A 22532-nucleotide genomic window follows, 5' to 3' on the forward strand; every position below is an offset into this window, starting at 1 on the left:
ATATAATAAAACAACAGCGTCGATGTCAAGGCACAGGGGAAACATAATGACAGAAAGTAATCGATCTCTCCAAGCTTCACATCTTGCAATCAGTCTCATATTTTCTACCTATACATCTATTTCCTAACAATAACAACGGGCAATAACAAGCCATCCCGGGCCGAGGAGTGGGCCTTGGCCCCGGGACCCGTTTAGGTCAGGCCCGCACGCAGCAAATTCTTCTCACACCAAAAATAGTCAATGAGATCAAAAATATGACCAGCCTGGGGGTCGAACCCAGAATCTCCTGATTTCACGATTAATCGTAGTCAGACGCCTTGCCATTGGGCCAACCGGCCATGTTCCGGTGAATCCATCTCTGGATGTTGACAGATGCGAGGCTGTCCTCGCTCAAGAGCCCCCAGAGGACCTGCTTTGCTCTTTCTTCACGTATTTCTCTCAAAGACCATTGCCTCGAATCGATAATTCCAATTCTATTCGAAGGCGTCCTTGCCAGAGGGTATACAATCCGGGTATGATACAAAAATCCCCAACTCCAAGCTATGTCGAAAGCAAACCTTTTGCCACCAACGGTGGTCCAGCTGCCTGCCACCTCGTTTCTCTCCATCCTCCCAATCTCTGAACTCTCGGCATCTACTTCTTCTTCCAAGCACTCAAGAAGTAGTATCCCCCGCAGATTTCTGAGTTTGGTGCACCGGCGCAATGCATGTCGCAGTTCCATGGCGGCGCAACCGTCTTGGGCGCTGTCTTGGAACAATAGCATTGATCTCCATATTGGGTACCGAAGTAATCGTAGCCATCGCACGCCGATGCGCAGAGTCGATTCGTCTGGTTTTCGATGTGCTGGTACTTGTCCGGGAAAACGCGCTCATCGCCATCCTCCCAACATCCGATGAACTCCCAGTCGCTGACCTCGACCCACGTTGTCGTCGCAGCAGGAGCACCGGACGTCGTTGTGCCATTCGCATCGGTTTCAGTTGTTCTGGGGCAATATGTCAGTCAGGGATCCGTATGTTTCTAGTCACAATGGAGGGTGGTGGTCCTACTTTGTGGGTGATGCGCTCTTGAGATCAAGAATCTCTCCCGACTGCTTTGCCAACATGCTTCCAAATACTCCCGCAACCACAACAAGAACCGCGACAAAGAACCCTAGCAAGCATAGAAGGATGAAAGTAACACTGCTGATGCCGCATATCCTCTTCTTTGAAGGTCGGGGCGTTGCTATCGGAGCGATATATCCTTGATCCGCTGACAGTGGTACTGGCTTGTACTGGTCATATGGAACGTAGTGAGATCCGTTCAGGATCTTTTCGGGTTGTTCAACTGGGTGTAGACCGCTCTCGACGTATGAGCCATCGCTGTTGGGTGTTTGGCTATAGTTGTTGGCCGGCGAATGGCCGTATGATGAAGACATGTTGCGGTATGACTGGAAGCCGTTGTCAAGTGTGGGGTTGGATTGAGGTGTGTATCGAAGTCCTCAGCTGCGGGTTGGTTTTCGAGATGCGATAGAGTCAAAGAGCAAAGCGTTTGTTGGATGAACTCGAGATGAAATGCAGCCGCGAAAACGGATGCAAAGTCCAGTTTAAAGGACACAAACTCCCGCAGGTCGCGGGCACTAGGCAGCCACAATGCGTTCTGGGTCCGTCTTCCCAGCATCGACGATATGATGGAGAGCCGCACCCCTGCGCCACGACAAGTCCCCGAATCCTCCAACTCCACCACGGCAAACAAGCTCGTGGTCCATGTGGCCAATGACAGCATCGCGACCGCAGCTAAAGCTCTTGAAGACTCCAGATCCATCCACCATGCATGTCAGCCAAAAGGCGTCTGTGTCTCCCAGGGGCACGCGCAGGCTTCACAGCGTTGACGTCCATGAAACAAACCCACGAAAAGAAGGTCTGGCGTCATTCAGAGAGGAGTCGAAAAGAGCTTAACCTGTCCAGAATCAGCCTTGCCTTCTTCTTGGCTCCGGGCCCCGGTGTTAGGGACTAGCCTTCATTTGGAAGTGCTCATTTGCCAGATGGCGCCAAGATCGACGGGGAGCGGGTTCTCGCTTCTCGCTTCTCTACAAGCCGTTGCTTTTTTAGCACTCTTCTCCATTGTAAGATATCAGGCAGCAGCTAAAACACCGCCGTCCCGCCTCATAATGGAGCTTGGCCGCGGTCGTTTCCCCCAAGTTGAGACTATTATCTTCGATTTCTTCACTGCGAAATAGCGTTGCCTATGCGGATATGAAGATGTGAGCCGTAGCCTCATCTAGCCTAAAGCTCTCTCAATATCGGCTTGGCAGAACCCCTGGCGAGAAATAAGCAGTGAGACCTAACGGCGGCGGTCAGGGACCGGCGCCGTCTGGCTCGCGTCTATTCCGAAGAAGACTGCGATGCTTGTATCCACCTTGCCTTTTTCGGCATTCGTGCTTCAACTCACTATTTCTTCATCTCTTTGGTCCTTTACATATTTACTGCTGAAATTAAGCAGACGGCAAATGGGTTTCTTTGGCCTGGTTGAGGTGTTGAATACCACATGATCAAGACGTCTAATAGTGCCCGCCTCACTGCTTGATTTGAGTTTTCGCATGAGCAGGATTTTGCCCAATATCTCATTCAATTCAAGTGATCAAGTCTGCAGTAGCAGCTGAGATGCAGAGTTGGAGGCTACTTATGACCTTTTCCCAGAGACCATGTTCAAGAACTGCAGATGAAAATATGCGACTATGTCATTGTCTTCATAGATAGGTAGTTCAGAAGCATCCATCGCGAATTCCTAAAACTGCCAGTTGAGTTGCTTCTGCCTTTGGCGATTATACTTCAGGTCATAAAGGGCGGGCAATGTCGACTGGAACAGCACACTTATTAAGGCTTACTCATGAGAATGAGCGTCCACCTACGTGTTGGTATCTGTCTGGACTCTAGACTTTGTTTCAACGATAGTCGATACAGGTTCATCGCAGAGGGTCATTGCACTCCCTGAGGGTCGGCTGTCTCTGATTCGAAACTGAGGTGAAGTACGGATTGTAAGTACCTTAAATATAAAGACATGGCATTCGCCATGCAGGGAATGTCCGATACACTCCAGCGCCCAATTCGCCGGAGCGATCCACTCTTTCTCATCATCAGAAACCCAACTACTCTCAATAATCTCGTATTCAGTCTTCTTTACATCTTCTATTTAAAGAAGATGTACCGAGACTCCTTTCGAATTGCTTCTTTGCCCAAAGGCCTGTTCGGACGCATTTCCACATAGTTCGTTTCCAGCCGTCCAGCAACAGGGTTTGTTTCATACAGAAGCTCCACTCTCAGTGCTGTCAACCTGCGTCCTTTGCTTCCCAGAACACTGTGAGTTCCTCATCCATCGTGTAGTCTACCTGGAATAAGATTGGGACAAAGACCCAAGACGGGACCGAAGCAGAGTACACGATGTGGTTCATCCCTCTTCTCATTTCCTGATCAATTGCGACCAATCTCTTCTTTGCAACCATGTAATAACAGATGCCACTGAGCTCTGAAGTTGCAGAGATACCTCCAAGGGTAAGCATTTTAGAGAACTGGAAGTTTAGGTCGCGGATGTTGGATATATACCAAAAGCCACAACCTCCTCCTCCTCCTCCTAGGCCCTGGACATCATCTCCTTTTGCTACGGAAGTACATAAACGTTATTATTATTTCTCAGAGAACTGAGGAGAACATGTCGTTGGATGGTTCCGAGATCCCGGCAATATACGGGGGGCGGCTTAAGTCTTGACAGATCTTTGGTCCCCGCAGAATTTCCCCTCAAGAAAAGTCCACGCCTCCATTTAGAACAACTTTTCTCATCACAACATTGACGTATGTGATTAAGAATAACCTGAAGACTCTGAAAAACACGCTCAAGCCGCGCTGAAGCCGGGTCTGTCGTCTGTCGGTAACAACTAGCCACGCGCAAGCAGAACTCCTCGAGACCGGCATCTAGGGTGGATAAGACCTTACTCTTAGTTGTGAGACTTGCCGCGAAGAGCTCATCTGTCCAGGCGGGGACTTTGTTTGGAGAATGTAGTCTCACTTATGTACCGCAAGGGCCGACCGCCTCAACAACTGCGTTTGCGCGAAACTCGTGACCGACAGACCCGCAATGGGCGCAAGATTTCTCTTCCAACTTAGCACCTACACAACAATTTAGAAGCAACAGCGATTACCATTGTAACACCCGGGAAGATCAGAATATTCATATTGACAAGAAGCATTTGAGTAGCTCTGTTAGGAACATCCCCTCATAAGAAACGATGCTGAAGGCGAACGTGCCGCCAGACGTCGAGTAATGTTGGTTCAAGATCTTTCACTCACGAGCAATCACCACAAGCTATTCGTACGGTACAGATTAAAGTATTCTCTTGAAAAAAATGAGCGAGACTCAAACCGCTTTGAGCATTAAACTGTGGTATCTTTGTGAAATCATCCACCTCGTGAATTTCGTCATCAATTCTCAATCCCTTCCTCTTCCTCATAGTCTTCAGACAACCCTCCTTCTCTTCTTGAATTATATAGATTGTAATCAGGCGAAAACGTGGCCTTAGATAGCGCTGGTCTCCTTCTTGGGCTCGTGAACGGCCTCCTCATCGGTGACGGCGACGGGGCGGCCGACCTTGAGGTTTCCGGTGGCGATCTCGTTCTCGAGCTCGTCGAGACGGGACTTCTTCTGGTGGGTCTTCCACGCGGGGAGGCCGGAGTTGAAGACGTCGTCCATCTCCTCGAGGGTGAAGCCCTTGGTCTCGGGGGCGAAGAAGGCGGTGTGGAGGAAGGCGCAGGCGTTGAAGGTGGCGAAGATGTAGTACATCTTGTAGTTCTGTATCGACGCAGTCAGCACCCTGACGAAACGCGAAGAAGCCGCATCTCGATTCAACTTACAATGTTCCAAAGGAGAGGGGGAACGGCGAAGGCGAGGACCATGTTCCAGAACCAGTTGGTCGAGGTGGCCAGAGAGACGGCCTTGGCACGAATCTTGCTCGGGAAGATCTCGGCGGGGTACGTCCACGAGACGGGGCCCCAGGTTGTGGCAAACGTCGCAACGAAGAGGTAAGAGCAGGAAACGACGGCGGCGGAGACGGAATTGTTGCCGTTGATGATCCAGGATACGGACTCGTTCTCTTTGGTGACGAGGTCGCCAACGTTTGCCTCGCCATAGTACTGTTGAAGGGCGCCAGAGATGAAGAGCCAGGTCATCATCATGAAGGCTCCACCAACAAGTAGCGGGCGACGTCCGATCCTGTCCATGAAGAGGATGGCCGGTAGGGTGAGGACGACGTTGATGATGTACTGGATTGAGGCCGTCATGAGAGGATTACCTAATCCGGCCCCTTGCATGATATAGACTTGCTCTTTAGTTAGTAGATAGTTCGGTATTATCGTAGCTGAAAGGAGGTTGCAGAAGAAGTGAGGACATCGCGAGCATGAAAAAAAAACCGAAAAAAAAAAAACCGAAAAAAAACTCGTATCATGCAAAGGGAGGTTACGTGCCTATATAGTCTGCTCGATGTCAGCTTGCCTCATTTTACATGTTCTCTCGGATCCCGACCACTTACACATCATGATGTTCATGCCACTCAACTGAGACCACATCTGAATGCTCATACCCAAGAGCACACGCTTGTACATGCGGGGCGCGATGAGAGCCTTGAAGCTGTTGATCTTCTCTTCGCGCTCGAATCGGAGAGCCTCCTCGATTTCTTGATACTGGGCAAGAACCTTCGGGTGGTTCACGTCGCCGCCACCGTGGAGGGAGGCCAAAACCTTGATCGCCTCATCCCAGCGGTCGTGTGCGGCGAGCCAACGGGGGCTGTAGGGGCAGAAGAAGAGTCCGAAGAACAAGACGACGGCGGGAACGATCTGGACACCCCACGGGATTCGGAAGGCGGCGGTAGACTGGTTCTCGTCGGTGGGCCCGCCATCGATGCCCTCGGCAGCGCCGTACTGAATGAAGTACTGGATCAGAATACCCCAGGTAATAGCCCACTGCTGGAGCGAGACAACACGGCCGCGAATCTCCTTGGGCGCGATCTCGGACTGGTAGACGGGGACGATGGAAGATGCGATTCCGACACACATTCCGGCGATGACACGGCCCGCGCAGAGCATACCAACGTTGACGGACGCGCATTGTAGGATAGCACCCAAGGTCCACAACAGGCAGGAGAACTGGAGGGCGATTTTGCGGGAGTACTTGTCGGCAATGAAGGACGATACGAGGGAGCCAGCAAGAGAACCAGCTGGCATAGCAGCTGTGATACCACCCTAAACATATAGTCAGTAAATAGTCCTGAAATAAAACGTAGTAGCTAAAAGGAGGCTACTCGCCTGACGATACTCTGTGGGATTATTGAAATACTGCTTATAGGCTTGGGTTCCGAGAACACCACTCATGGAACTGATATCGAAGCCGAAGAGACCGCCGCCTGAGAGTTGTTAGAAATCGGAGCGATTCCAGATAGAGTTGGAGGTTATACCGATGGCGGCAAAGCCACAAATGGCGTAGACACTTGTAAACTGCCACATGTTCGCGATCGCGCGCGGCGATTGTATGTTGGAATGTGTTCAACTGTGGTGAAGTTCAAGACAGACGGGCTGCGATGGTAGGTGAGAGCAGTAGAGGTCTCAATAACCGAGCTCGCAGGTGGGCGCGGCAGAAACTTAAATCAACGGGCCAGAAGCAGGGCTGGGACGGGAGTGTGCAGATTGTTCGGTTTTCGGGGGCCGCCGTCGCGGTTGTCTCATGTAATGTCCTCCGAGTCACAACGTGGGAACGACACACGCCCCCGTCGCACCAGGATGCGGCGTCGACTGACATTGGGCTGGACGAAGTCGGGCATGTTGAGACCCTGGCTGATGGATTGGACGGACCGAATTCAAAAAGGTTGGCGCATGGGGTTGACAAGGTTAATGTGGAGGATTGCCCGTCCCGTGGTATATGATCGGTCAAGGGTGGAAGCAGGTGTGGAGGAGGCGGAGGGTGATGATCAATCCTTGGGGTCGGGCGAGACGTTGGTAGCGATACGGTACGTCAAGATTGGAGCATATGCCAGCCGTCGAGTAGGACCAACATGGTATTATTGGAAGTTTCTTTGGTACTTTTTGGAGAAGGACTCATGGAGGGTCTAGGGCGTCGAGGCAGACATCTTCGTGGGGAATCAGGAGCTCCCTTACTATGTAGTACTTCCCCCAATGTGCCATCCAGCTGTTGATCCCGGGGTTGGGATTGGGTGTGAGGGCAAAATGCGGAGAAGAGCAGCAAAGGAGTCACAGATTGTGGGCTGTGAGTGGTTGAAGAGATGGGACGGTTGGCGATGCTACAAGCCAACGGGAACGGGGACGAGGATGAGGGTAAGCATATGCGTGAGCTTGCGGCGACATTGCAGCGAGAACGAGAAAGGTCGGCCAGATTCAAAGCCGTCAGGGCGGTGTTGGCCGCCTTGTCTCAAGGATGTCGATGTCTCATGCTGTGCTCGTGTCAATGGTTCGAACCATGAACAGGGTGTTTCTGTAAACAAGTGCGGTTTCGTTTGCCTGTCTTCTGTCAGTGAATATTGTCTCCAAATGCTGACAAGGGCGCACTCGAAAAGTGTACTTACCTCCGCATTCAAAATGCCTGATGTCTGCCATGAACCTGGGGGAGAACCGGTCGTTAAACGTGAGCCCCGCTTCGCAGGTCAAGCACTCTGAGTGCTGCGGTACGTACCTCTTCGAGCGTGCCTGTTTTCCGCCAGTTTTCCCCGCTGGCCCCTGCTCCTTCAAGACCACCTCAGGCAGGGTCGGCACTGGTTTCGCGCCTTCTCCTCCTCCTTCCCGCACACCCTCCATCTCCATCGCTCCATCGTGCGACGGACCAATCTTCGCGGGCGATTTCCCCCGCAAAACGACGACAACAGCCACCAGAAGAATGGCAACTCATGGCTGCACGGACTGGCAGGCTGGTTGACAATAACCGTGCAGATGAAAGACTGAGATGAAAAACCAAAAGTTGGTCTCAATCCCTGGTAGGCGGTGATTGATATGTCATCATCTGACGCCACCAACCGCGATTGCCAATATGCTTCTGCTCTGCTCTAGTGGTTTTCCTTCGTCTTTCGGCTACTGATCCGATGACAACAAGCTTGGCGATGAAAAGATCTTTTGACGGGCTCTGCGGTCTGTCTTCAGATCTATTGGTGGTTGCAGATGTCCATGTCGTGCCACCGTCGGCGTGTCCTTGAGTAACGTGGCCGTCCAGCGGATCGCGCGAGGTGTCTGTTGCCTGAGAGACGCCATCACGAAAACAAAAAGTGACGGGTCACTGCTGCGTGGATCTTCAGGTCGAAGTACGAGATGGTAGAGTCCAGAACTCGCTGGCGACATTGGCCCTTCCCCGTGAGCCCACTCTACTTGCCTCCAGTGCTGGGAACATGTGAATGTCGGTGTCGTCTCATCTTGGCATTCGCCTATGGAAAGCTCTTCTGCTCACATTGTTCTTGCTCGCTATTTCCATTTTGCAGATCACGGGACATTGAAGGACGAGGCAATAGCAGGGAAGTTGTCATCCTCAGTCCTTCTTTCCCCGATCCACGTCCTCCCCACTTTCAGCGAATCCACCAACCCCAGGCCAGCTCCACCCATGGCTCCTGCTTCCCCGTCCACTGTGTGGACGTCCTCACCTCACCTCACCTCACCTCACCTCACCTCATCCAGTCCAGTGACCTCCCTCTCGTCTATTCCCAAGGTACGAGGAATCCTTCCTTGCAACTTCAATTTGCTACCTTCGTAAAATGCTTCCGCTGTTTTAACACCGGACATCTCATTTGTCACCTCCGTCAGCCACCCGCATCATCTTGCTTCAACTCCAAGACATCTTTTTGCCCTTTCGCCCTGTTCCCGCTCTTCTCACCAACCAAAAAGGGCATCAACAAGGACGCCCAACTACTGGCAATCCTCTGCCGCCGCCGTTGTGCCGCAGCTACTGCACAACGCCATCCTGCAAGCCATGCGCCCGCTCTGCCGCGATCGAATCGAATTGAGAACTACAATCCTTCCCTCTGCCGCTAAGATCGAAGTGTCAATCCGCCGAGAACAGGTCCGCGCCATACCTCGTGATCCCTGGCGCGAGAATGAGGAGCATGTTCCAACGGTCGTGCACAAGTTCGTCCCGAAATGTGCAAACTTATGAACTCAGAGAAAGGAAGAGGAGAGCACAGGTTTCCCCTTCTTCAAATCATGCTTAATCATTCTCCCTGCGTTAGCGACACTGGACTGGACTTACGCCTGCGTCCCGCTCCTTGCGGGGGAATGGTTCCCGAGCTCGACCGGCAGGCCCACCAGCTTGCGCTCCCGTCCTTGTTTTGCGGGCCAGATGTCGGACCACCACTCCGAGACGGGCAATCCTGGACACCGGGCCAAGATTTCTTTTCTGTGAAGGTGCTTGACGGACGGTTTTATCCAGCCCGACATCAGTCAGTGAGGCAGCCAGTGCCAGCCTGAAGACATGGACAGACGTGCTTGGCATGAGCTAACTAAACCCATAGAGCCTTCACCAAGTATTCTCAAGATTGGCACCTCGGTTGCCTGCAGTCTGATACTAAACAATTGGTCGTCTTCGATGCTCATCCGCTTTACCTAAGAACGAACCCACCGCACAGAGTTTTGGGGTCGAGATTCGAACGAGCTCCATCAAAAAAGCACCGGGGCCCTGGCTCGGTCTCGCTTTGAATGGACCGCTTACCTCGCCAGAACCATTCAACCACCAGACCTGCTGATTCTCTGCCCAGACTCGACATGACCAACAGCAAAGAAAATTCTGCAAAATTCTTGCATTCATCGTAATGGATCGGAATGTCAATTACAGCCCCCTGTCGCACGTCCGAGAAAACGTTAGCCCTGACATCCTGCCGAGGCACGCCGCAGACAACCCGAAGAAGGCCCCATTCCATACCACCACCGACCAGGCTGCATCACCGAGATCAGCACCAACTAATCTAACAGAATTTTCTTTCGCTTCCTTCACACAGAGACCGACATACTTCAAATTCCTTTCTACTGACTGCGATTCTGTGACCAACCAGGCGTTTTTTGTTTGGTGGAATCCACGCTGTAACGTTACCCCGAGGAGAATTTTAGTTACATACGCCAAGTATTCTCCCGGCTTCGAATGTCCATCTTCACCTGCGTCTTCGCGCCGACTCGGTGCTACATTCAACCCCGCGAGGATCAACAGCGGCCAACGCAAACGGTCGCCTCGCGTTAGGTGTGGACGGGACGTACAGAGTAGCCCTGCCAAAACACGCAGACGGTGGCATCGACATGGTCTCGCCAGCACTTGACTTACCATGCGTACCTGCCAACCGTCCCAAGGCAACGGGCCATCTCTCTATCTAGCTGCAAGCGGAAGCAACCTTCACGCCCGTGATCTCGGCGCTGCTTCGCGCCGATTCCATGCTTCAGCGACGCCGGACAAGGTAGCTTCGCAAGGCTCCGAGCTACCTTGCTCGACGACGCTTTGGGAAGTAAGCTCGTCGAGCAGGGGAGCCCGGCGCACCAGGAGGCAAGATGCTGCAAGAGCTCGCGCCCGCGGCACAGCTCGTCTCGGCTACAGCTTGGCCTTCGTCAGTGGCATCTAGGGCTGAGTAGCACTCGAGCAAGGACAGACAGTCAGCTCATTTCGCAATCTCGTGACTGGACTGCTGGCGAGATGCCGTCGTGGTAAGTCGGGTCACAGTCATGCTATGAAGGGCTGTCAGTAACGAGGCTGTACAATAATCGCAACTTGTCCGCTGCTCGTGATTTTTCCTGCGCTCATCAAGTCCAATGATGCCACAACAACCGCCATGAGGACGACCTCCAGCCCCCGCGCGCTCCCACAAATGACCAATCCAACTCCATTTCCTCTCCGCAACCATGCTCCAGGCACAGAATGCAGTGAGAAAAGCGCCAGCGCCCCGAAGGACACTGCCAGAGTTGCGAATCATTGATCAATCCAGCCCCCGAAAGGAAAGCAAGACCGCCTCACCACGAACGCCAGTGCAAACCTCAGAGAAGCTACAAGGCGTGATATCTGCGAGTCATCAGCAAAACACAAGAGGACATCGTCCCCCGAGGGACGCCCCGATGGGGCCCCCGCTCCCAGAACATCTGGAGCGGCAGCACTGCATCAGTTAGCAAGGAGCTTTTTCGAAAGAGAGTATTCGTTAATGTTTCCATAATCATTCAGAAAGCCCACTAGGGCTGGCCCATTGCCGGGAAGAGGGCGGCCGCGCATCAAGGAGCGCAAGAGAGACCGGGCCTGTAGAGTCAATCAATGCCGCCGACTTCCGTTATCATACAACTCGTTCCGAGAAAGAGAAAAGGCAAGCGAAACTTGCAGCAAGCAATATAACCTGATGAGAACCCAGGCGTAGGTGTGAAAGGTGGTTGTGGGGGGGTATCGATGCAAGAAACAGCCGCCTCTTCCTGACTCCGTCTCCGTACCGAAGGGGGCCGTCCGGCGCCGCCCGAGTAAGCGATAAGTATAGCAAATAACCCATGAACCTAAAAATAATCCTCCGTTTGGTCGTCAATCCCACTCCATCAGGTTCGAACAGTCTAGGAATATGTCGAGCCGTCGTCTACAGGTCCATCTTACTTCATCTTGAGGAGGTGTGAAGCTTCTGAAGGTGAGAGCGCTGGCTGCGGAACGAAGAGTAGTTGCCGGCGTAGATCGGCTCGAGGATGCTTGGAACGCGTTTGCTGCGGGATGAAGGGTGCGACAATTCGCGTATTCTGTTCTGCAGCATGTGGTAAGCGTAGCTGAACTCCTCCAAGATCCGGCTGGCGTTGCTAGAGCCGCCGGAGATGTCGTTGGCGGGGTTGTTGGGGTCGATGACGGAGATGCGGTCCCGATTCTTGTACACCACGTTGGGGACTCTGGTCTGGAGCTGGTGTCAGAAGGCGAGCAGGATAGACGGAGACGCAGTACATACCTTGTGCACGTAACCTGGAGGGTTCATGCGAATGGCTGTGTTGTAGTAGTCGAACCTGTTTCCGTAGAGATCAAAGAACTCCATCAGCATCTCGCCGAGGTGGTGCTCGGGAACGAGGTTTCGGCTCTGGACTTGGGGCATGAGCTGCAGCATGCTGACGACCATGCACGTGACGGTGAAACTACCGATGCCTCCGTTGACTGGTTCGTTGAGGCCGCGCATGGCCAGGAAATGCTTGATCATGGTGACGAGAATGGGCATGGCAGGGAATTGCTCCTTCCATGCGGCAAAGGTCTTGATAGCCTGAGGTCCATCGAGTCGATCGAACGAGATGTCAACTCTCAAGCCAGTGATGTTATCAATGTACTTGACCAGCGGAACCTTGGCGCCCGCAATGAACTCCATGCTGTTGTAATTCGTGATCTTCATCTGAGAAAGAAATTTCCCAAACTGTCTCAGCGGTTTCATGCCAAAGAACTCGGAGCGTCCACCGTTTCTCCAGTTCTCGGCACAGATGACCAGATCCATGTCGGCCGTGGGGAGATACAGGCCCGACATGTATGAACCGAAAGGCTCGATGTCGCAGTCTCTGTAAAATCTGCTGTTTGCCATTGCTCGGCGAAGACGCTCAACCAACCGCGTGCGCATGACATGTTCGAAATCGAGTGGCCGAACCATGTCGTAGAAGTCCATAATTTCCTTATGCAGCCTGAGAAGTGTTAGAGACAAAGTATCGTAGGAGTAGTCGCTTCACTCACCAGACGCTTGCTTCCGACGTCTTGGAATGGTCGGTCTTGATCCAGGGAGTTGGGTCTTCACTTCTAGTGACAACCCATTCGGGTAAGATGTTTCCACCGACAGGCATCTTGTTCACCTTCTTCAGCGGGCCATAAGTTGGCGGCTTGATGTTATCATCAGCGGTGCGCTTGCGCGAGCCGAGCGCGTTGTCGGCCACGAGAGGCTTTGCAGGCAGGCTTGGTCTGTTGTTCGAAGCCGTGATGCTGTTGCGAGGGGCTTGGTCGAGAACACCACTGGGCGGGTCTTCGAGATACGCAGCAACTGGACGTGCAGGAAGGGCAGGAGCAGCGGGTGGCGGGGGAGGAGGTGGGGGAGGAGTTGGCGATCGGGAAGGAGGGAGGATGATTTCCTCTTCTCTGTCGTCACCGCCGTCGAGATCGAAGGAAATGAACTCTTCCGCCTCGGTGCTTGCGGCCAGTTTGTCGGCGGCGGTTTCGTCGACGCGAGCCTTACGGATCATCTTGACCATGTCCTTTTTCTTGCGCTGCGCATCGGCGTCGGGTGGGGGAAGTGCGGTGTACGGATCAGGGTTGGACCACTTGGGGACGCTGTTGCCGTCGTCCTCGTTACCCTCACGGCGGACGCGCTTGTGGGAAGGTGCGCCAGACTCGTTTTCCGAGTCGGAAATGTCCATCTCGGCCTCGTCGTCGTCAGAGAGGTCATCGACGTCGCGGTATGTTATGCCGGCATCAGCGTCATTGACGAGGTTCTCATCGACGCCGTCCTTACGGTCGCGCAAGAGTTCTCTCTCGGCTGGGATGATCTTCGGTCCACGACCACGACCACGGAAGGGTCCACCGCGACCGCGTCCTCCGCGTCGTCGGGCAAAATCTGGACCTCCGCCTGGGCGATAAGAGTCGCCAATGTCGCCAACTCCGGAGGGCTTGTCCATGCGGAAGGTGAAGTCGCCTTGGGGCGGTCTCGAGTCGGGTTTGTAGCTATCGAAGCCTCCAGATCTTCGGCCTGCGTCACCTCCTCTGTAAGAATCATAATGGTCGTGATGCCTCGGCGGCGACCGGGAACGGCGGCGATACTCACGGTCCTCTGGCCACGGGTTGCGCCAGGAATCGCCAGCTCCGGGTGGCGGCGGCTGATGCGGACGCGAATCATAGCGATCGCGACCATAATTGCGACTGTCGCGATTGCCTCTCCGAGGCGGATACGATGGTCTGTATGAGCTCATCTTGGGCGCGTTCGTGTTTGGATGTGGATCCTGGTGTTGACGCGTTGAAAGTTGAGTGGCAGGTGACGAGCGACTGAAACAAAATTTGGGAGGGCGACGTCAACTGGGAAGACGAGAATTGCTGCCCTAGCGTATCGATAAGCGCACGTGATAAGCCTTATCTGAGGTACAGGTGGGGATCTGTGCGTCTTATCGCCGATGACGTGGGGGTCAAAGAACAAGCTCAATTCTACAGCTTCTACCTGGCAGGCAGTCATGCATCAAAGCTGGACTAGAAATGATGCCTGTCTTTCTTTTTTGTAGGTCGAGATGTTGCATTTAATAAAGAAAATCGAAAGCTCTCAAGGTGCAGTGACCGTATTGGAGAAAGGGCTTCTTAGGCTTCATACCTTGATGGTGGGGTGTGATCAACCAGCAGAGGAAGCAACCACCCAACGTCAATCAACAAGCCTAGAGAATTGCAAACTTAATGCAATAATTAAAATTACGCCTGAAATTTCCTCTTATAAGTTTGCATATTCAGAAATAAGGACCTCCATGACTTCCGTTATCCTGATTTCAGTTCATTCTCTGTTGCGGCGGTTGGACGCATTCCCCTTCTGCTTCCGGGCAGGTTGAGAGTCTGCACCAATGTCAAATAACCACTGCCGAATCATGATCGTGACAATGGATTGTCACATGAATTACTCCTAAGAAAATCTAGAAATTCCACCTCTAGTTTCTGCGTTTCTACCTCTATATCTACCCATTTTTCTCTGGTCTTTGCCGCTCAATCAGCCTGTACCTAAAACACAACACCACCACCGTCAACAACCAGATCGCTTCCGTTGAAATAGCTTCCAGCCTTCGAGCACAACATCACCACAACCCCCGCTACCTCCTCCGGCATTCCCATGCGCCCGGCTGGGTTCCTCTCAGCCCACATCCTCCTCGCTTCAGACAGTCCCTCGCCCTCGTTCAACACCGTATCCATGTATCCAGGACTGATGCTGTTGACATTGATTCCATACCCGGCCCACTCCGCTGCGAGACTGCTCTTCAGCATCAACAAAGCCCCCTTGCTCGTGTTGTACGCCGCCTGCGGCTGTGGGAAGTTGACCCGGTGCGCCGAGATACTCGCCGTGAACACGATCCTGCCCCCGCGCCCCTGACGGACCATTATCCTGGCCGCGGCCTGGGCGCAGATGAACGCGCCCGTGGTGTTGATGTCCAAGATCTTCCGGAACTGCGCGGCAGGCATCTCCAGCGCATGTACGCATCCGACTACACCCGCGAAACAGACGAGGTAGTCGATTCCACCCAGCGTCTCGGCGGCGCGCTCCATCGCCTTTCCGACGCCCTCTTCGTCGGTGACGTCAACGGATAGTGCGTCGATTTTTCTGTCGGGGAATGCTTCGCGCAGAGCGGCGATTTGTTTGACTGCATCGGCTAATGTGACGTCCAAGTCGAGAAGCATGAGACCTGTGAGACCGTGCTGGAGCATCGCCTTCACGACGGACATGGCAATGGCACCGGTCCCGCCTGTGACGACTGCCGTACCCGGGAGGGCGAAGCGGGAGATGGCATCATCAGTGACGGATGCCGTGCGTGTTTGAGCTCCTGGAAGTCCATCAAGCCCGTTTGCGAGCGTCATGAAAGGGATCGCGCGCTTGCTCAGCTGGTCGCGGGCTGTAGGTTCGGCCATCTTTGCGGTTTGACAGGGATGAAATTGATAGTCCGGAATTGGTTGGAGAACGTCGCGACGAATTAATGTCTATGAGTCGATCTTGGCTGGTAATCTAATGATGAAATGAAGTCGAAGTCCCGGATAGGCTTCGGAGCTCTGGAGACCGGGTTCAATAAGTCACCAAGCAAGGGGGTGACAGGATGCCGTGCCGCGGCGGGGTGGCGGGGGACTGTCGCCCGATGCGGGTCCGTGCTGCCGGCGGCGGGGTTCCGATGGCGGGGTCGTGAATACGTCACGGTGGTGTTGACGACCGGCCCCTAGCCCACATTGGCCGGACTACAATCTTGACAACGAAAGTTTTATCAACACTATCAATTTTCAAGAATATGAACACCGAGCTCTGACTCGGATCCATCAATTCGCGCCTGTTTTCTTTGCTGGCGCCTAAAACATTCAGCAAAGAAATCCGTAGCTAAAGCGAACTTCATGCAGCAATTTTGAACTTCTCGGAACCCCAAAATGCAACTTCATCGAAAAGGCATCTTACCGCATACGTCAGTAAGAATGGAGCACGTTGTAAAAAACGAGCGCTGCTGTTGTGTTCGATGATTGGCAGCTAGAACAAAACCCTGTCCGACATCTTTCGTTGGCATTGGCTGCTCTAGCTACGGGACTTTATGTTGGTGGGTAGTTTCCGTTGTGGTCCCATGGATGCAAACTGGTACTGCTCTTGGTCCTGGGGTCCCATATGTAATCCAGAGTAACCTCAAACGCCACACAGGCTGAGTATTGCTCCAAGTCGAAAGGGACTAGTCTCCCAACCAAGTGTTTGGGTTGGGATGAAATTTGGCTCTTCGACTCACCAGCTTCGGGCCGATGTGACCTACTTCGTCAGTACGTGGTCTCTCGGCCGAGTGTTTGGGCAGAAAAACGGAGAAAGAGGGTAAGAGGAGAAAAGTGGATGGAGATGGAGATATAGATAGAGAGGAGGAGGGAAGGAGACAAGATGAGTGGTTGGAAGGCAGGACTTGCGTGCGGACTTAGTAAAATCGGAGTTGGAAGCGACGATGTCGCGGGCGAATATTGGTCAGATGAAAGGTGCGGACGTTGTAGATAATAAAGCGATTCGCAAATGCCAGTCGGGTGTCTACAGACTGAAATGGGCAGAGGAACGACCCAAATTGTGTGAGGCAGGAGGCAAGGCACTGTCCATCTCGAAGGTTATCGAGATAATGATGTGCTGCAGGAGCCAGGACAGTGTCCATCTTGAAAGTTATCGCGATGGTCGTGCGAGGCAAGAGCCGAGGCGAGGTGGTACGTAATGTAGACGGCAAAAGAGGTGCAGAGTTGACGAGCCAGTTGCGCCTGGTATATCGGGTACAGTAAGTGCCAAGTGCGCCAGAGAGGACGAAGGGGAAGGAGAAAGGTGAGTCCCCTCCCCACCACGGAGGGTTAGGGCTTGTGATGTCTCAATGATTTGTTGTCGCGATGTGGTATCGTTCTGGTGTCGCCCGGGGAGGAGGACGAGGCCTTCCCTACTAAAGGCGAAGATTGTTCTATCGGAATCCAACACAACTTCATAGTTAGGGGACAGCACTACAACCCCAGAATGCTAAAGTCCCAGCGCGTTCCAGTCTCTTTCAACTTAGAGCAATACTCGACCTGCGCGGCGTTTGCGGTTACTCTGAATTACATGCGGGACCCCGTGACGTGGTGATGTGGTAGTAAAGGGTAACTACCTGAAGTAGCGATCACATGGCCACATTTGAATGACAGTACCACTTTCTCATGTTATATTTCAGTCTTCAGGCGTTTGCGACGGACTTGCGCGAATACTTCCTTGCTGCGGAACGAATGCACCATCTAATGGCCACATCTGCGCAGACGATGCTCTTGATATCGACGGAGCCCGTGTTGCGCTCGACGGCCCGTTGACGTCGCCGGCAGCCTTAGCAGCGGTAAAGGCTGAATCGGCCGTGGACTAGGTAGTCGAGGTTAGTGACGTTGCTAGCGCCAGCCTTAGCGGCCGCGTTGCCTAGCAGGCCAAAGACGGCGTCCTGGATGTCGAGGGTGTTGTCCTGTTTCAGGAGCGCGAGTTGGGCGAACTATTGCTGTGAAACGAATGCACCATCTGGTGGCCACATCCGCAAAACGAGTTGCACAAAGTCTTCTTCACTGCGAAATGAATGCACCAGCTGGTGACCAAATCCAGATATCAGACTTGTCGTGATGCCTACAAATGTCACAGACAATGTCTTTTGATCAGAGCTCCGCACCGGGCGAGTATCGGAACATGCATACTGCGCAGATTTCAATCATTGGGCATTCTTCTGCATCACCAGATGAAGACAGCGACCAATAAATAGAGAGGCTGGCTTGAATGTCCATAGACCCTCACGGATCGCAACAGCAACGTGAATCGAAGAAATGGATAGAAATCGAACCCGAGCTTCGACACAATCAGTTGGGCAATCTTTACCCAGCCCGAGAGTGATGAGATGATGGCATAGGTACGCAAAGCAACAAACTGCGAGCTGTGTTCACTGAATACTGTACTAATACGCGCGTAGTCGTGTGAGTAGTTGTATATGACAGAGATAGGGACATAATCATACCACAGTAACTTGGAAACCTCACTATCATAATACTGCTCAACATATACACTGCGTAGGCATCCAGGTCTTTCTTTAGTACCTACTCTCAGTGACCAAGAGAAAGCCACATCGATAATGACCCGATTTTCGAGAAGATGTAATTGTTCGAGGGTATGAAAGCTGTTCAGAGCAAGCATTTCCATTTCAAGAGCTACAAGAAGTTCTTCCAGGAGACTTACAGCAAACTCAAGGCCATCAATTCTACAAACTCACCTTGCAATCATGGCATCGTCCCCTTGGACAGCCGTCTCTTGAGCGAGGAGCAACTCAAAAATAGCGAGAACAAAATTGACAGGAAACAATTTCCAGCTCCCGGGCACCATTACTGGCTTGCACCCGGCTTGCACGACGATCTCCTGTATGATCAATTGCTTCTGTCAATCGACCAGCGGGCGGCAGAGCACGCCAAGAATAAGCTAGTCGCACGCGCTGAAGTTTTATGTCGGATGTCTCGCCCAAAAATGTTTTCAGCAATAGGAGGAAGCCTCTGTGTCACTGTCGGTGGATATTCATAGTCATGTCACGCCCCATTTCAATCTTCATTTTCACGTCCAATTTTCTTCAAATATCATTGCACCTCAGGTAGTGAGCGGCAGTGGGGCAGGTGACGAAAGGCCTTGAGTGGTTGTCTGGTCTGTTGGTTCTGACTCACACGCAATCAGCCCATGTCCGGCGTGTAGGTCATCTCAGCAGGAACCAACAGAATATAAACCGTAATCTCATGGCGTCCCCCAACATTGGCTTTTTCCCCTTCGCACCAACAGAGGACCTCACCTCGGTAGCGACATTCCATATTGTTCTGTCCACCGCTCAAGTTATCATTTACTTGCAACACCCCGCGAGAGTGTACTTCGAAGCATTTCCAGCCCCTCATGACAACACTTCTGTCCCTGCCGCGCGAAATACGCGACGATATCCTCCGCTTCGCTCTCCCCGATGACCGCCCCGCTCCCGAGTCTCCAGCCGCCAGCTTGGACCGCGTCGAACTGAGCCACGCAGACGTCGGCGGGATGGAGCTCTACGAGGACCAAACCTCCGTTTTCGTCGAGAGGGAGCGACCTACGGGTTTCCCGAGCCTCCTGCTCGTCAACAAACAGATCCACGCAGAAGTTCTCCCGCTCCTTCAACAGCACGACGCCAATCTCGTACTCGACATCATGTACGTCAAGGAATGCGGCTGGTGGCCCACGTGGCTTTCCTCGACATGCCTCCGCAGGGCGCGTTTCAGCACGCTTTACGTTCAGATTCGGATCTTTGATCCTCCCGAAGACGTCCCATTTTCGTGGAGCCGAGACAATATTTTCTACCGAGGGGACATTTACCAGTCGACTAGAAATATTTCCCCTGCTTGCGTGACGACTGCTTTCCACCAGATCATCCTCGCCTTCCTACGACATGGGCCCCGATACGGACCGAAAGTCGTGGAAGACGTCGAGGGATGGCCCCCTGCTAGCCCATGTTCTGCTCAGAACCTCGTAATCGACGTTCTCCTTCCTGAAAACGCGGAGGATCATCTGGTTCTGGGATCGATGCACGGCGTTATTAACGATCGCAGTATGTGGGACTTCTTTCTTCAACATCGGTTTCTCAGTCTAGAGACATGGCCAGACCAATGGCCCAAGCCGGAGGTGATCAATCCGGAGTACCTCCCCGCGGAGAAGTTGGCCTGTTTTGTCTGGACATGGCTGCGCATGGTTCTAAGTTTCGAAGACCCCTTCGAGGAGTCAGAAAACTTTTTCGGGGGGTTTGGAGTTCTAGAGATACGCGTCAACGGAGAGCAAAGGAAGACAGCAGACCTGTCCCTTTGGCTGGAACGACTACACCGCGAACAAGAGATCTTGTCTTCATGGTCAATTGCGGAGAAAACAAAGCTGACGGATGAATTGCACGAGCTCAGGAAGGCACGGCTCATAAGTGGTGGTAATGTGACTCATTCTTGTGGGAATGATGGTGATGACAGCTTCGCAAACGTTCAGAGTGCCTACGCAGACTACCATCGTTGGTCTTGCAGTCGCCATCTTGACTCGTGGTCTTGTGACTCTTGGGGCGATTGGGATCTTGATTACTATAGTAATTTACCCTACCTTCACTAAGATCATCCTACATTCACAGGCATACAATCTATACTTTTTAGAGAAGTTAAATATAGCTCGTTTAGTCTCTCAAGCCTATACCTATCATTATGAGCGGAATGTTTTCCTTATATATAGCTTTAAGTTTGCTTACTAGCGCTACTAGATCTAAGTTACTTCTATTAAAGCTTCTTCTTCTAATATCAATATGCCAAAATTTGTTTCCTATAAGGGGCTCCTAAGATTAAAAAATGCTGAATATCAGGGAAATTCAGTTAACGTCTATCATATCATCTCATGAATTCAAGTTAGGCTAAAGCTGGATCGACCCCCATCTATTACTTAGTGAATTCTATTAATCAGCTAGCGTCAAGTACTACGTCTTATACCTCAGTTTGAAAAGAATCGGCACCGCGAGTCCATGTCTCCCGAATGTCTCCTGTGTTGAACCACGCCTCGTGCATATCATCCCCGGTTGCGAGACCTGATGACGATCATAGGCAGCTTGCGATTGGTGCTCAGTTCCTCAATCATCTTCTCAACTAGCCTCGAAGCTGAAATGTAGATGATGGAGTTGACTTCAATGATCTGAACCGTAAAGAGGGTCTGGCCTTGAAACACAGCTGCGTAGCTCTTCTCTCTGGTCGCACGTCCGAATTTCTCCAGCATGCCAGCCCAAAGCTTATTGGAGAACTCTTTGGTCAAGACCCTTCCGTAGATAGATATTGAGACGCTCCGGTGACGGAGAAGCTGTTCTCCCTTTTGAAAGAGCAATCTGTTGTCGTTTCCGAGTGGAACATCTTCCTCTAATGGAAGTCCTAATCGTGAAAGCTGGCACTCCGCCGTTCACGGGTACCTTCGTGTAGCGAGATATGACATTCTGAGCATTGCCGCGGTGGACGAACTCGTACTTGTCGGGCAGATCGGGAATTATAGGCAAGTACATTACCTACCTACCTTGGGTAGGTGCCGTGGTCCGTGGATGCCATATCCGAAAGGCTGAAAGACCTCGCACAGGCCACAGGAGCAGGCAGCTGTTTTCAGAGGTCTGATCCGACGTGACCCTTCAGCACCTTCCGCACCATCTCCTCGTCAACTTCTATCTCACCTCATTGCCGCAACTCTGCTTCACCGGAACCAACCACCACAACCGATCATCACAATGGCAAACTCTTCAGAAGGACTCGACAACCTCAGCAGTACGTCATATATTGCTTCATTGATTTCGTCCCTGATAGTGATATTTACCAGCTATGTTTGAGTGGAGATTCCACGAGATCTGGAGAATCCACGCCGACGGCCGACCCGAAGAAGCAGAGATTTCCGCCTGTGAACTCCTGATGGAGCCGCGCCTGGGATCCCTCCATCGAGCCGGCCTCCACCTGCTTCTCGCCGGATCTCCTCACGACTACGTCGAGCACGCGAAAGAGGCCGTCCGCCTTTACACCGAAGTCAAGCAGCAGTACCAGGACACCTTCTCGTCTGAGCAGAAAGCCAACATCGAGAAGATGCTCGACGCTGCAAAGGCTTCGCTACATAAAGCGCGCACCGATGAGCAGGCCATCAATCGCGACATGGAGAGAGCCACGCAAGTACATTTACCCCGGTTCCTCGGGCAAGAAGCTAATGATAGTAGCGCCGCCGGCGAGACCATGAACGACTTCCACGACGCTTCGATCAAACAGGCGATCGAGCCTTCTCGCGATGACGAGAACGAGGGCCCCTCTGACCACGGCGTTCCTGAACCCATTCTCTCGTCTAGTCAGAACGTGCCTCGCATTGTCCTGCCCTCAAACCAGACTGCCGTCGAGACCATCGCTGGAGGCTCGCAGCATGTCCAGGATGCCGGCCACTCGCAGTCGTCTGCAGTGACCGATCTCGACGATGACACGACGCCTCTCCCGGAGATCAAGGACTTTCAGTCTGCAGACCATGAGAAGGCTTGAGTCGTCTCAGCCCAGCACATGTCCTCGACACCATATTTAGACAAACACCAGCTACCGAGCGGAGGACATTGGAGGGTACGTGTTTGGCAATGACAAGGAGAGGTATGGCTGCGCAAGTGGAACGATGGGTTCCTCCATGGTCATGTACATAGTCGAGTGGCTGACCTGGCAGCTACATTGCTCGTACTGCGCTTAGTTACTACAATCGAGACACATACACGCAGATCACATTGTTCTTATGCAAGCCTGTCTGTCCATGTTGG

General features: G+C 52.6%; 5 protein-coding genes across 5 annotated transcripts; 1 reads left to right on the forward strand and 4 right to left on the reverse strand.

Annotated features, from left to right (window-relative positions):
* Window positions 1-633: 633 nt before the first annotated feature.
* CkaCkLH20_09111 (wsc domain containing protein) lies at window positions 634-1414 on the reverse strand (the record flags this gene model as incomplete). Its single annotated transcript, XM_038891826.1, has 2 exons — window positions 634-982; window positions 1047-1414. 2 exons carry the CDS (start codon window positions 1412-1414, stop codon window positions 634-636), a joined length of 717 nt encoding a protein of 238 aa, XP_038742759.1.
* A 3131-nt stretch (window positions 1415-4545) lies between these two features.
* Window positions 4546-6838, reverse strand: CkaCkLH20_09112 (MFS glucose; the record flags this gene model as incomplete). The annotated part of the gene is made up of 4 exons (XM_038891827.1): window positions 4546-4818; window positions 4881-5344; window positions 5555-6263; window positions 6794-6838. 4 exons carry the CDS (start codon window positions 6836-6838, stop codon window positions 4546-4548), a joined length of 1491 nt encoding a protein of 496 aa, XP_038742760.1.
* A 4776-nt stretch (window positions 6839-11614) lies between these two features.
* Window positions 11615-13873, reverse strand: CkaCkLH20_09113 (uncharacterized protein; the record flags this gene model as incomplete). Its single annotated transcript, XM_038891828.1, has 4 exons — window positions 11615-11899; window positions 11951-12659; window positions 12709-13472; window positions 13523-13873. The coding sequence occupies 4 exons, from the start codon at window positions 13871-13873 to the stop codon at window positions 11615-11617; spliced, it is 2109 nt and encodes a 702-aa protein (XP_038742761.1).
* An 842-nt stretch (window positions 13874-14715) lies between these two features.
* Window positions 14716-15615, reverse strand: CkaCkLH20_09114 (short chain dehydrogenase reductase family; the record flags this gene model as incomplete). Its single annotated transcript, XM_038891829.1, has 1 exon — window positions 14716-15615. One exon carries the CDS (start codon window positions 15613-15615, stop codon window positions 14716-14718), a length of 900 nt encoding a protein of 299 aa, XP_038742762.1.
* Window positions 15616-18972: 3357 nt separating this feature from the next.
* Window positions 18973-22269, forward strand: CkaCkLH20_09115 (uncharacterized protein; the record flags this gene model as incomplete). The annotated part of the gene is made up of 4 exons (XM_038891830.1): window positions 18973-19065; window positions 19118-19805; window positions 21394-21522; window positions 21575-22269. The coding sequence occupies 4 exons, from the start codon at window positions 18973-18975 to the stop codon at window positions 22267-22269; spliced, it is 1605 nt and encodes a 534-aa protein (XP_038742763.1).
* Window positions 22270-22532: the final 263 nt, after the last annotated feature.

This window comes from Colletotrichum karsti (genome assembly GCF_011947395.1).
Source record: "Colletotrichum karsti strain CkLH20 chromosome Unknown Scaffold32, whole genome shotgun sequence".
NCBI lineage: Eukaryota > Fungi > Ascomycota > Sordariomycetes > Glomerellales > Glomerellaceae > Colletotrichum > Colletotrichum karsti.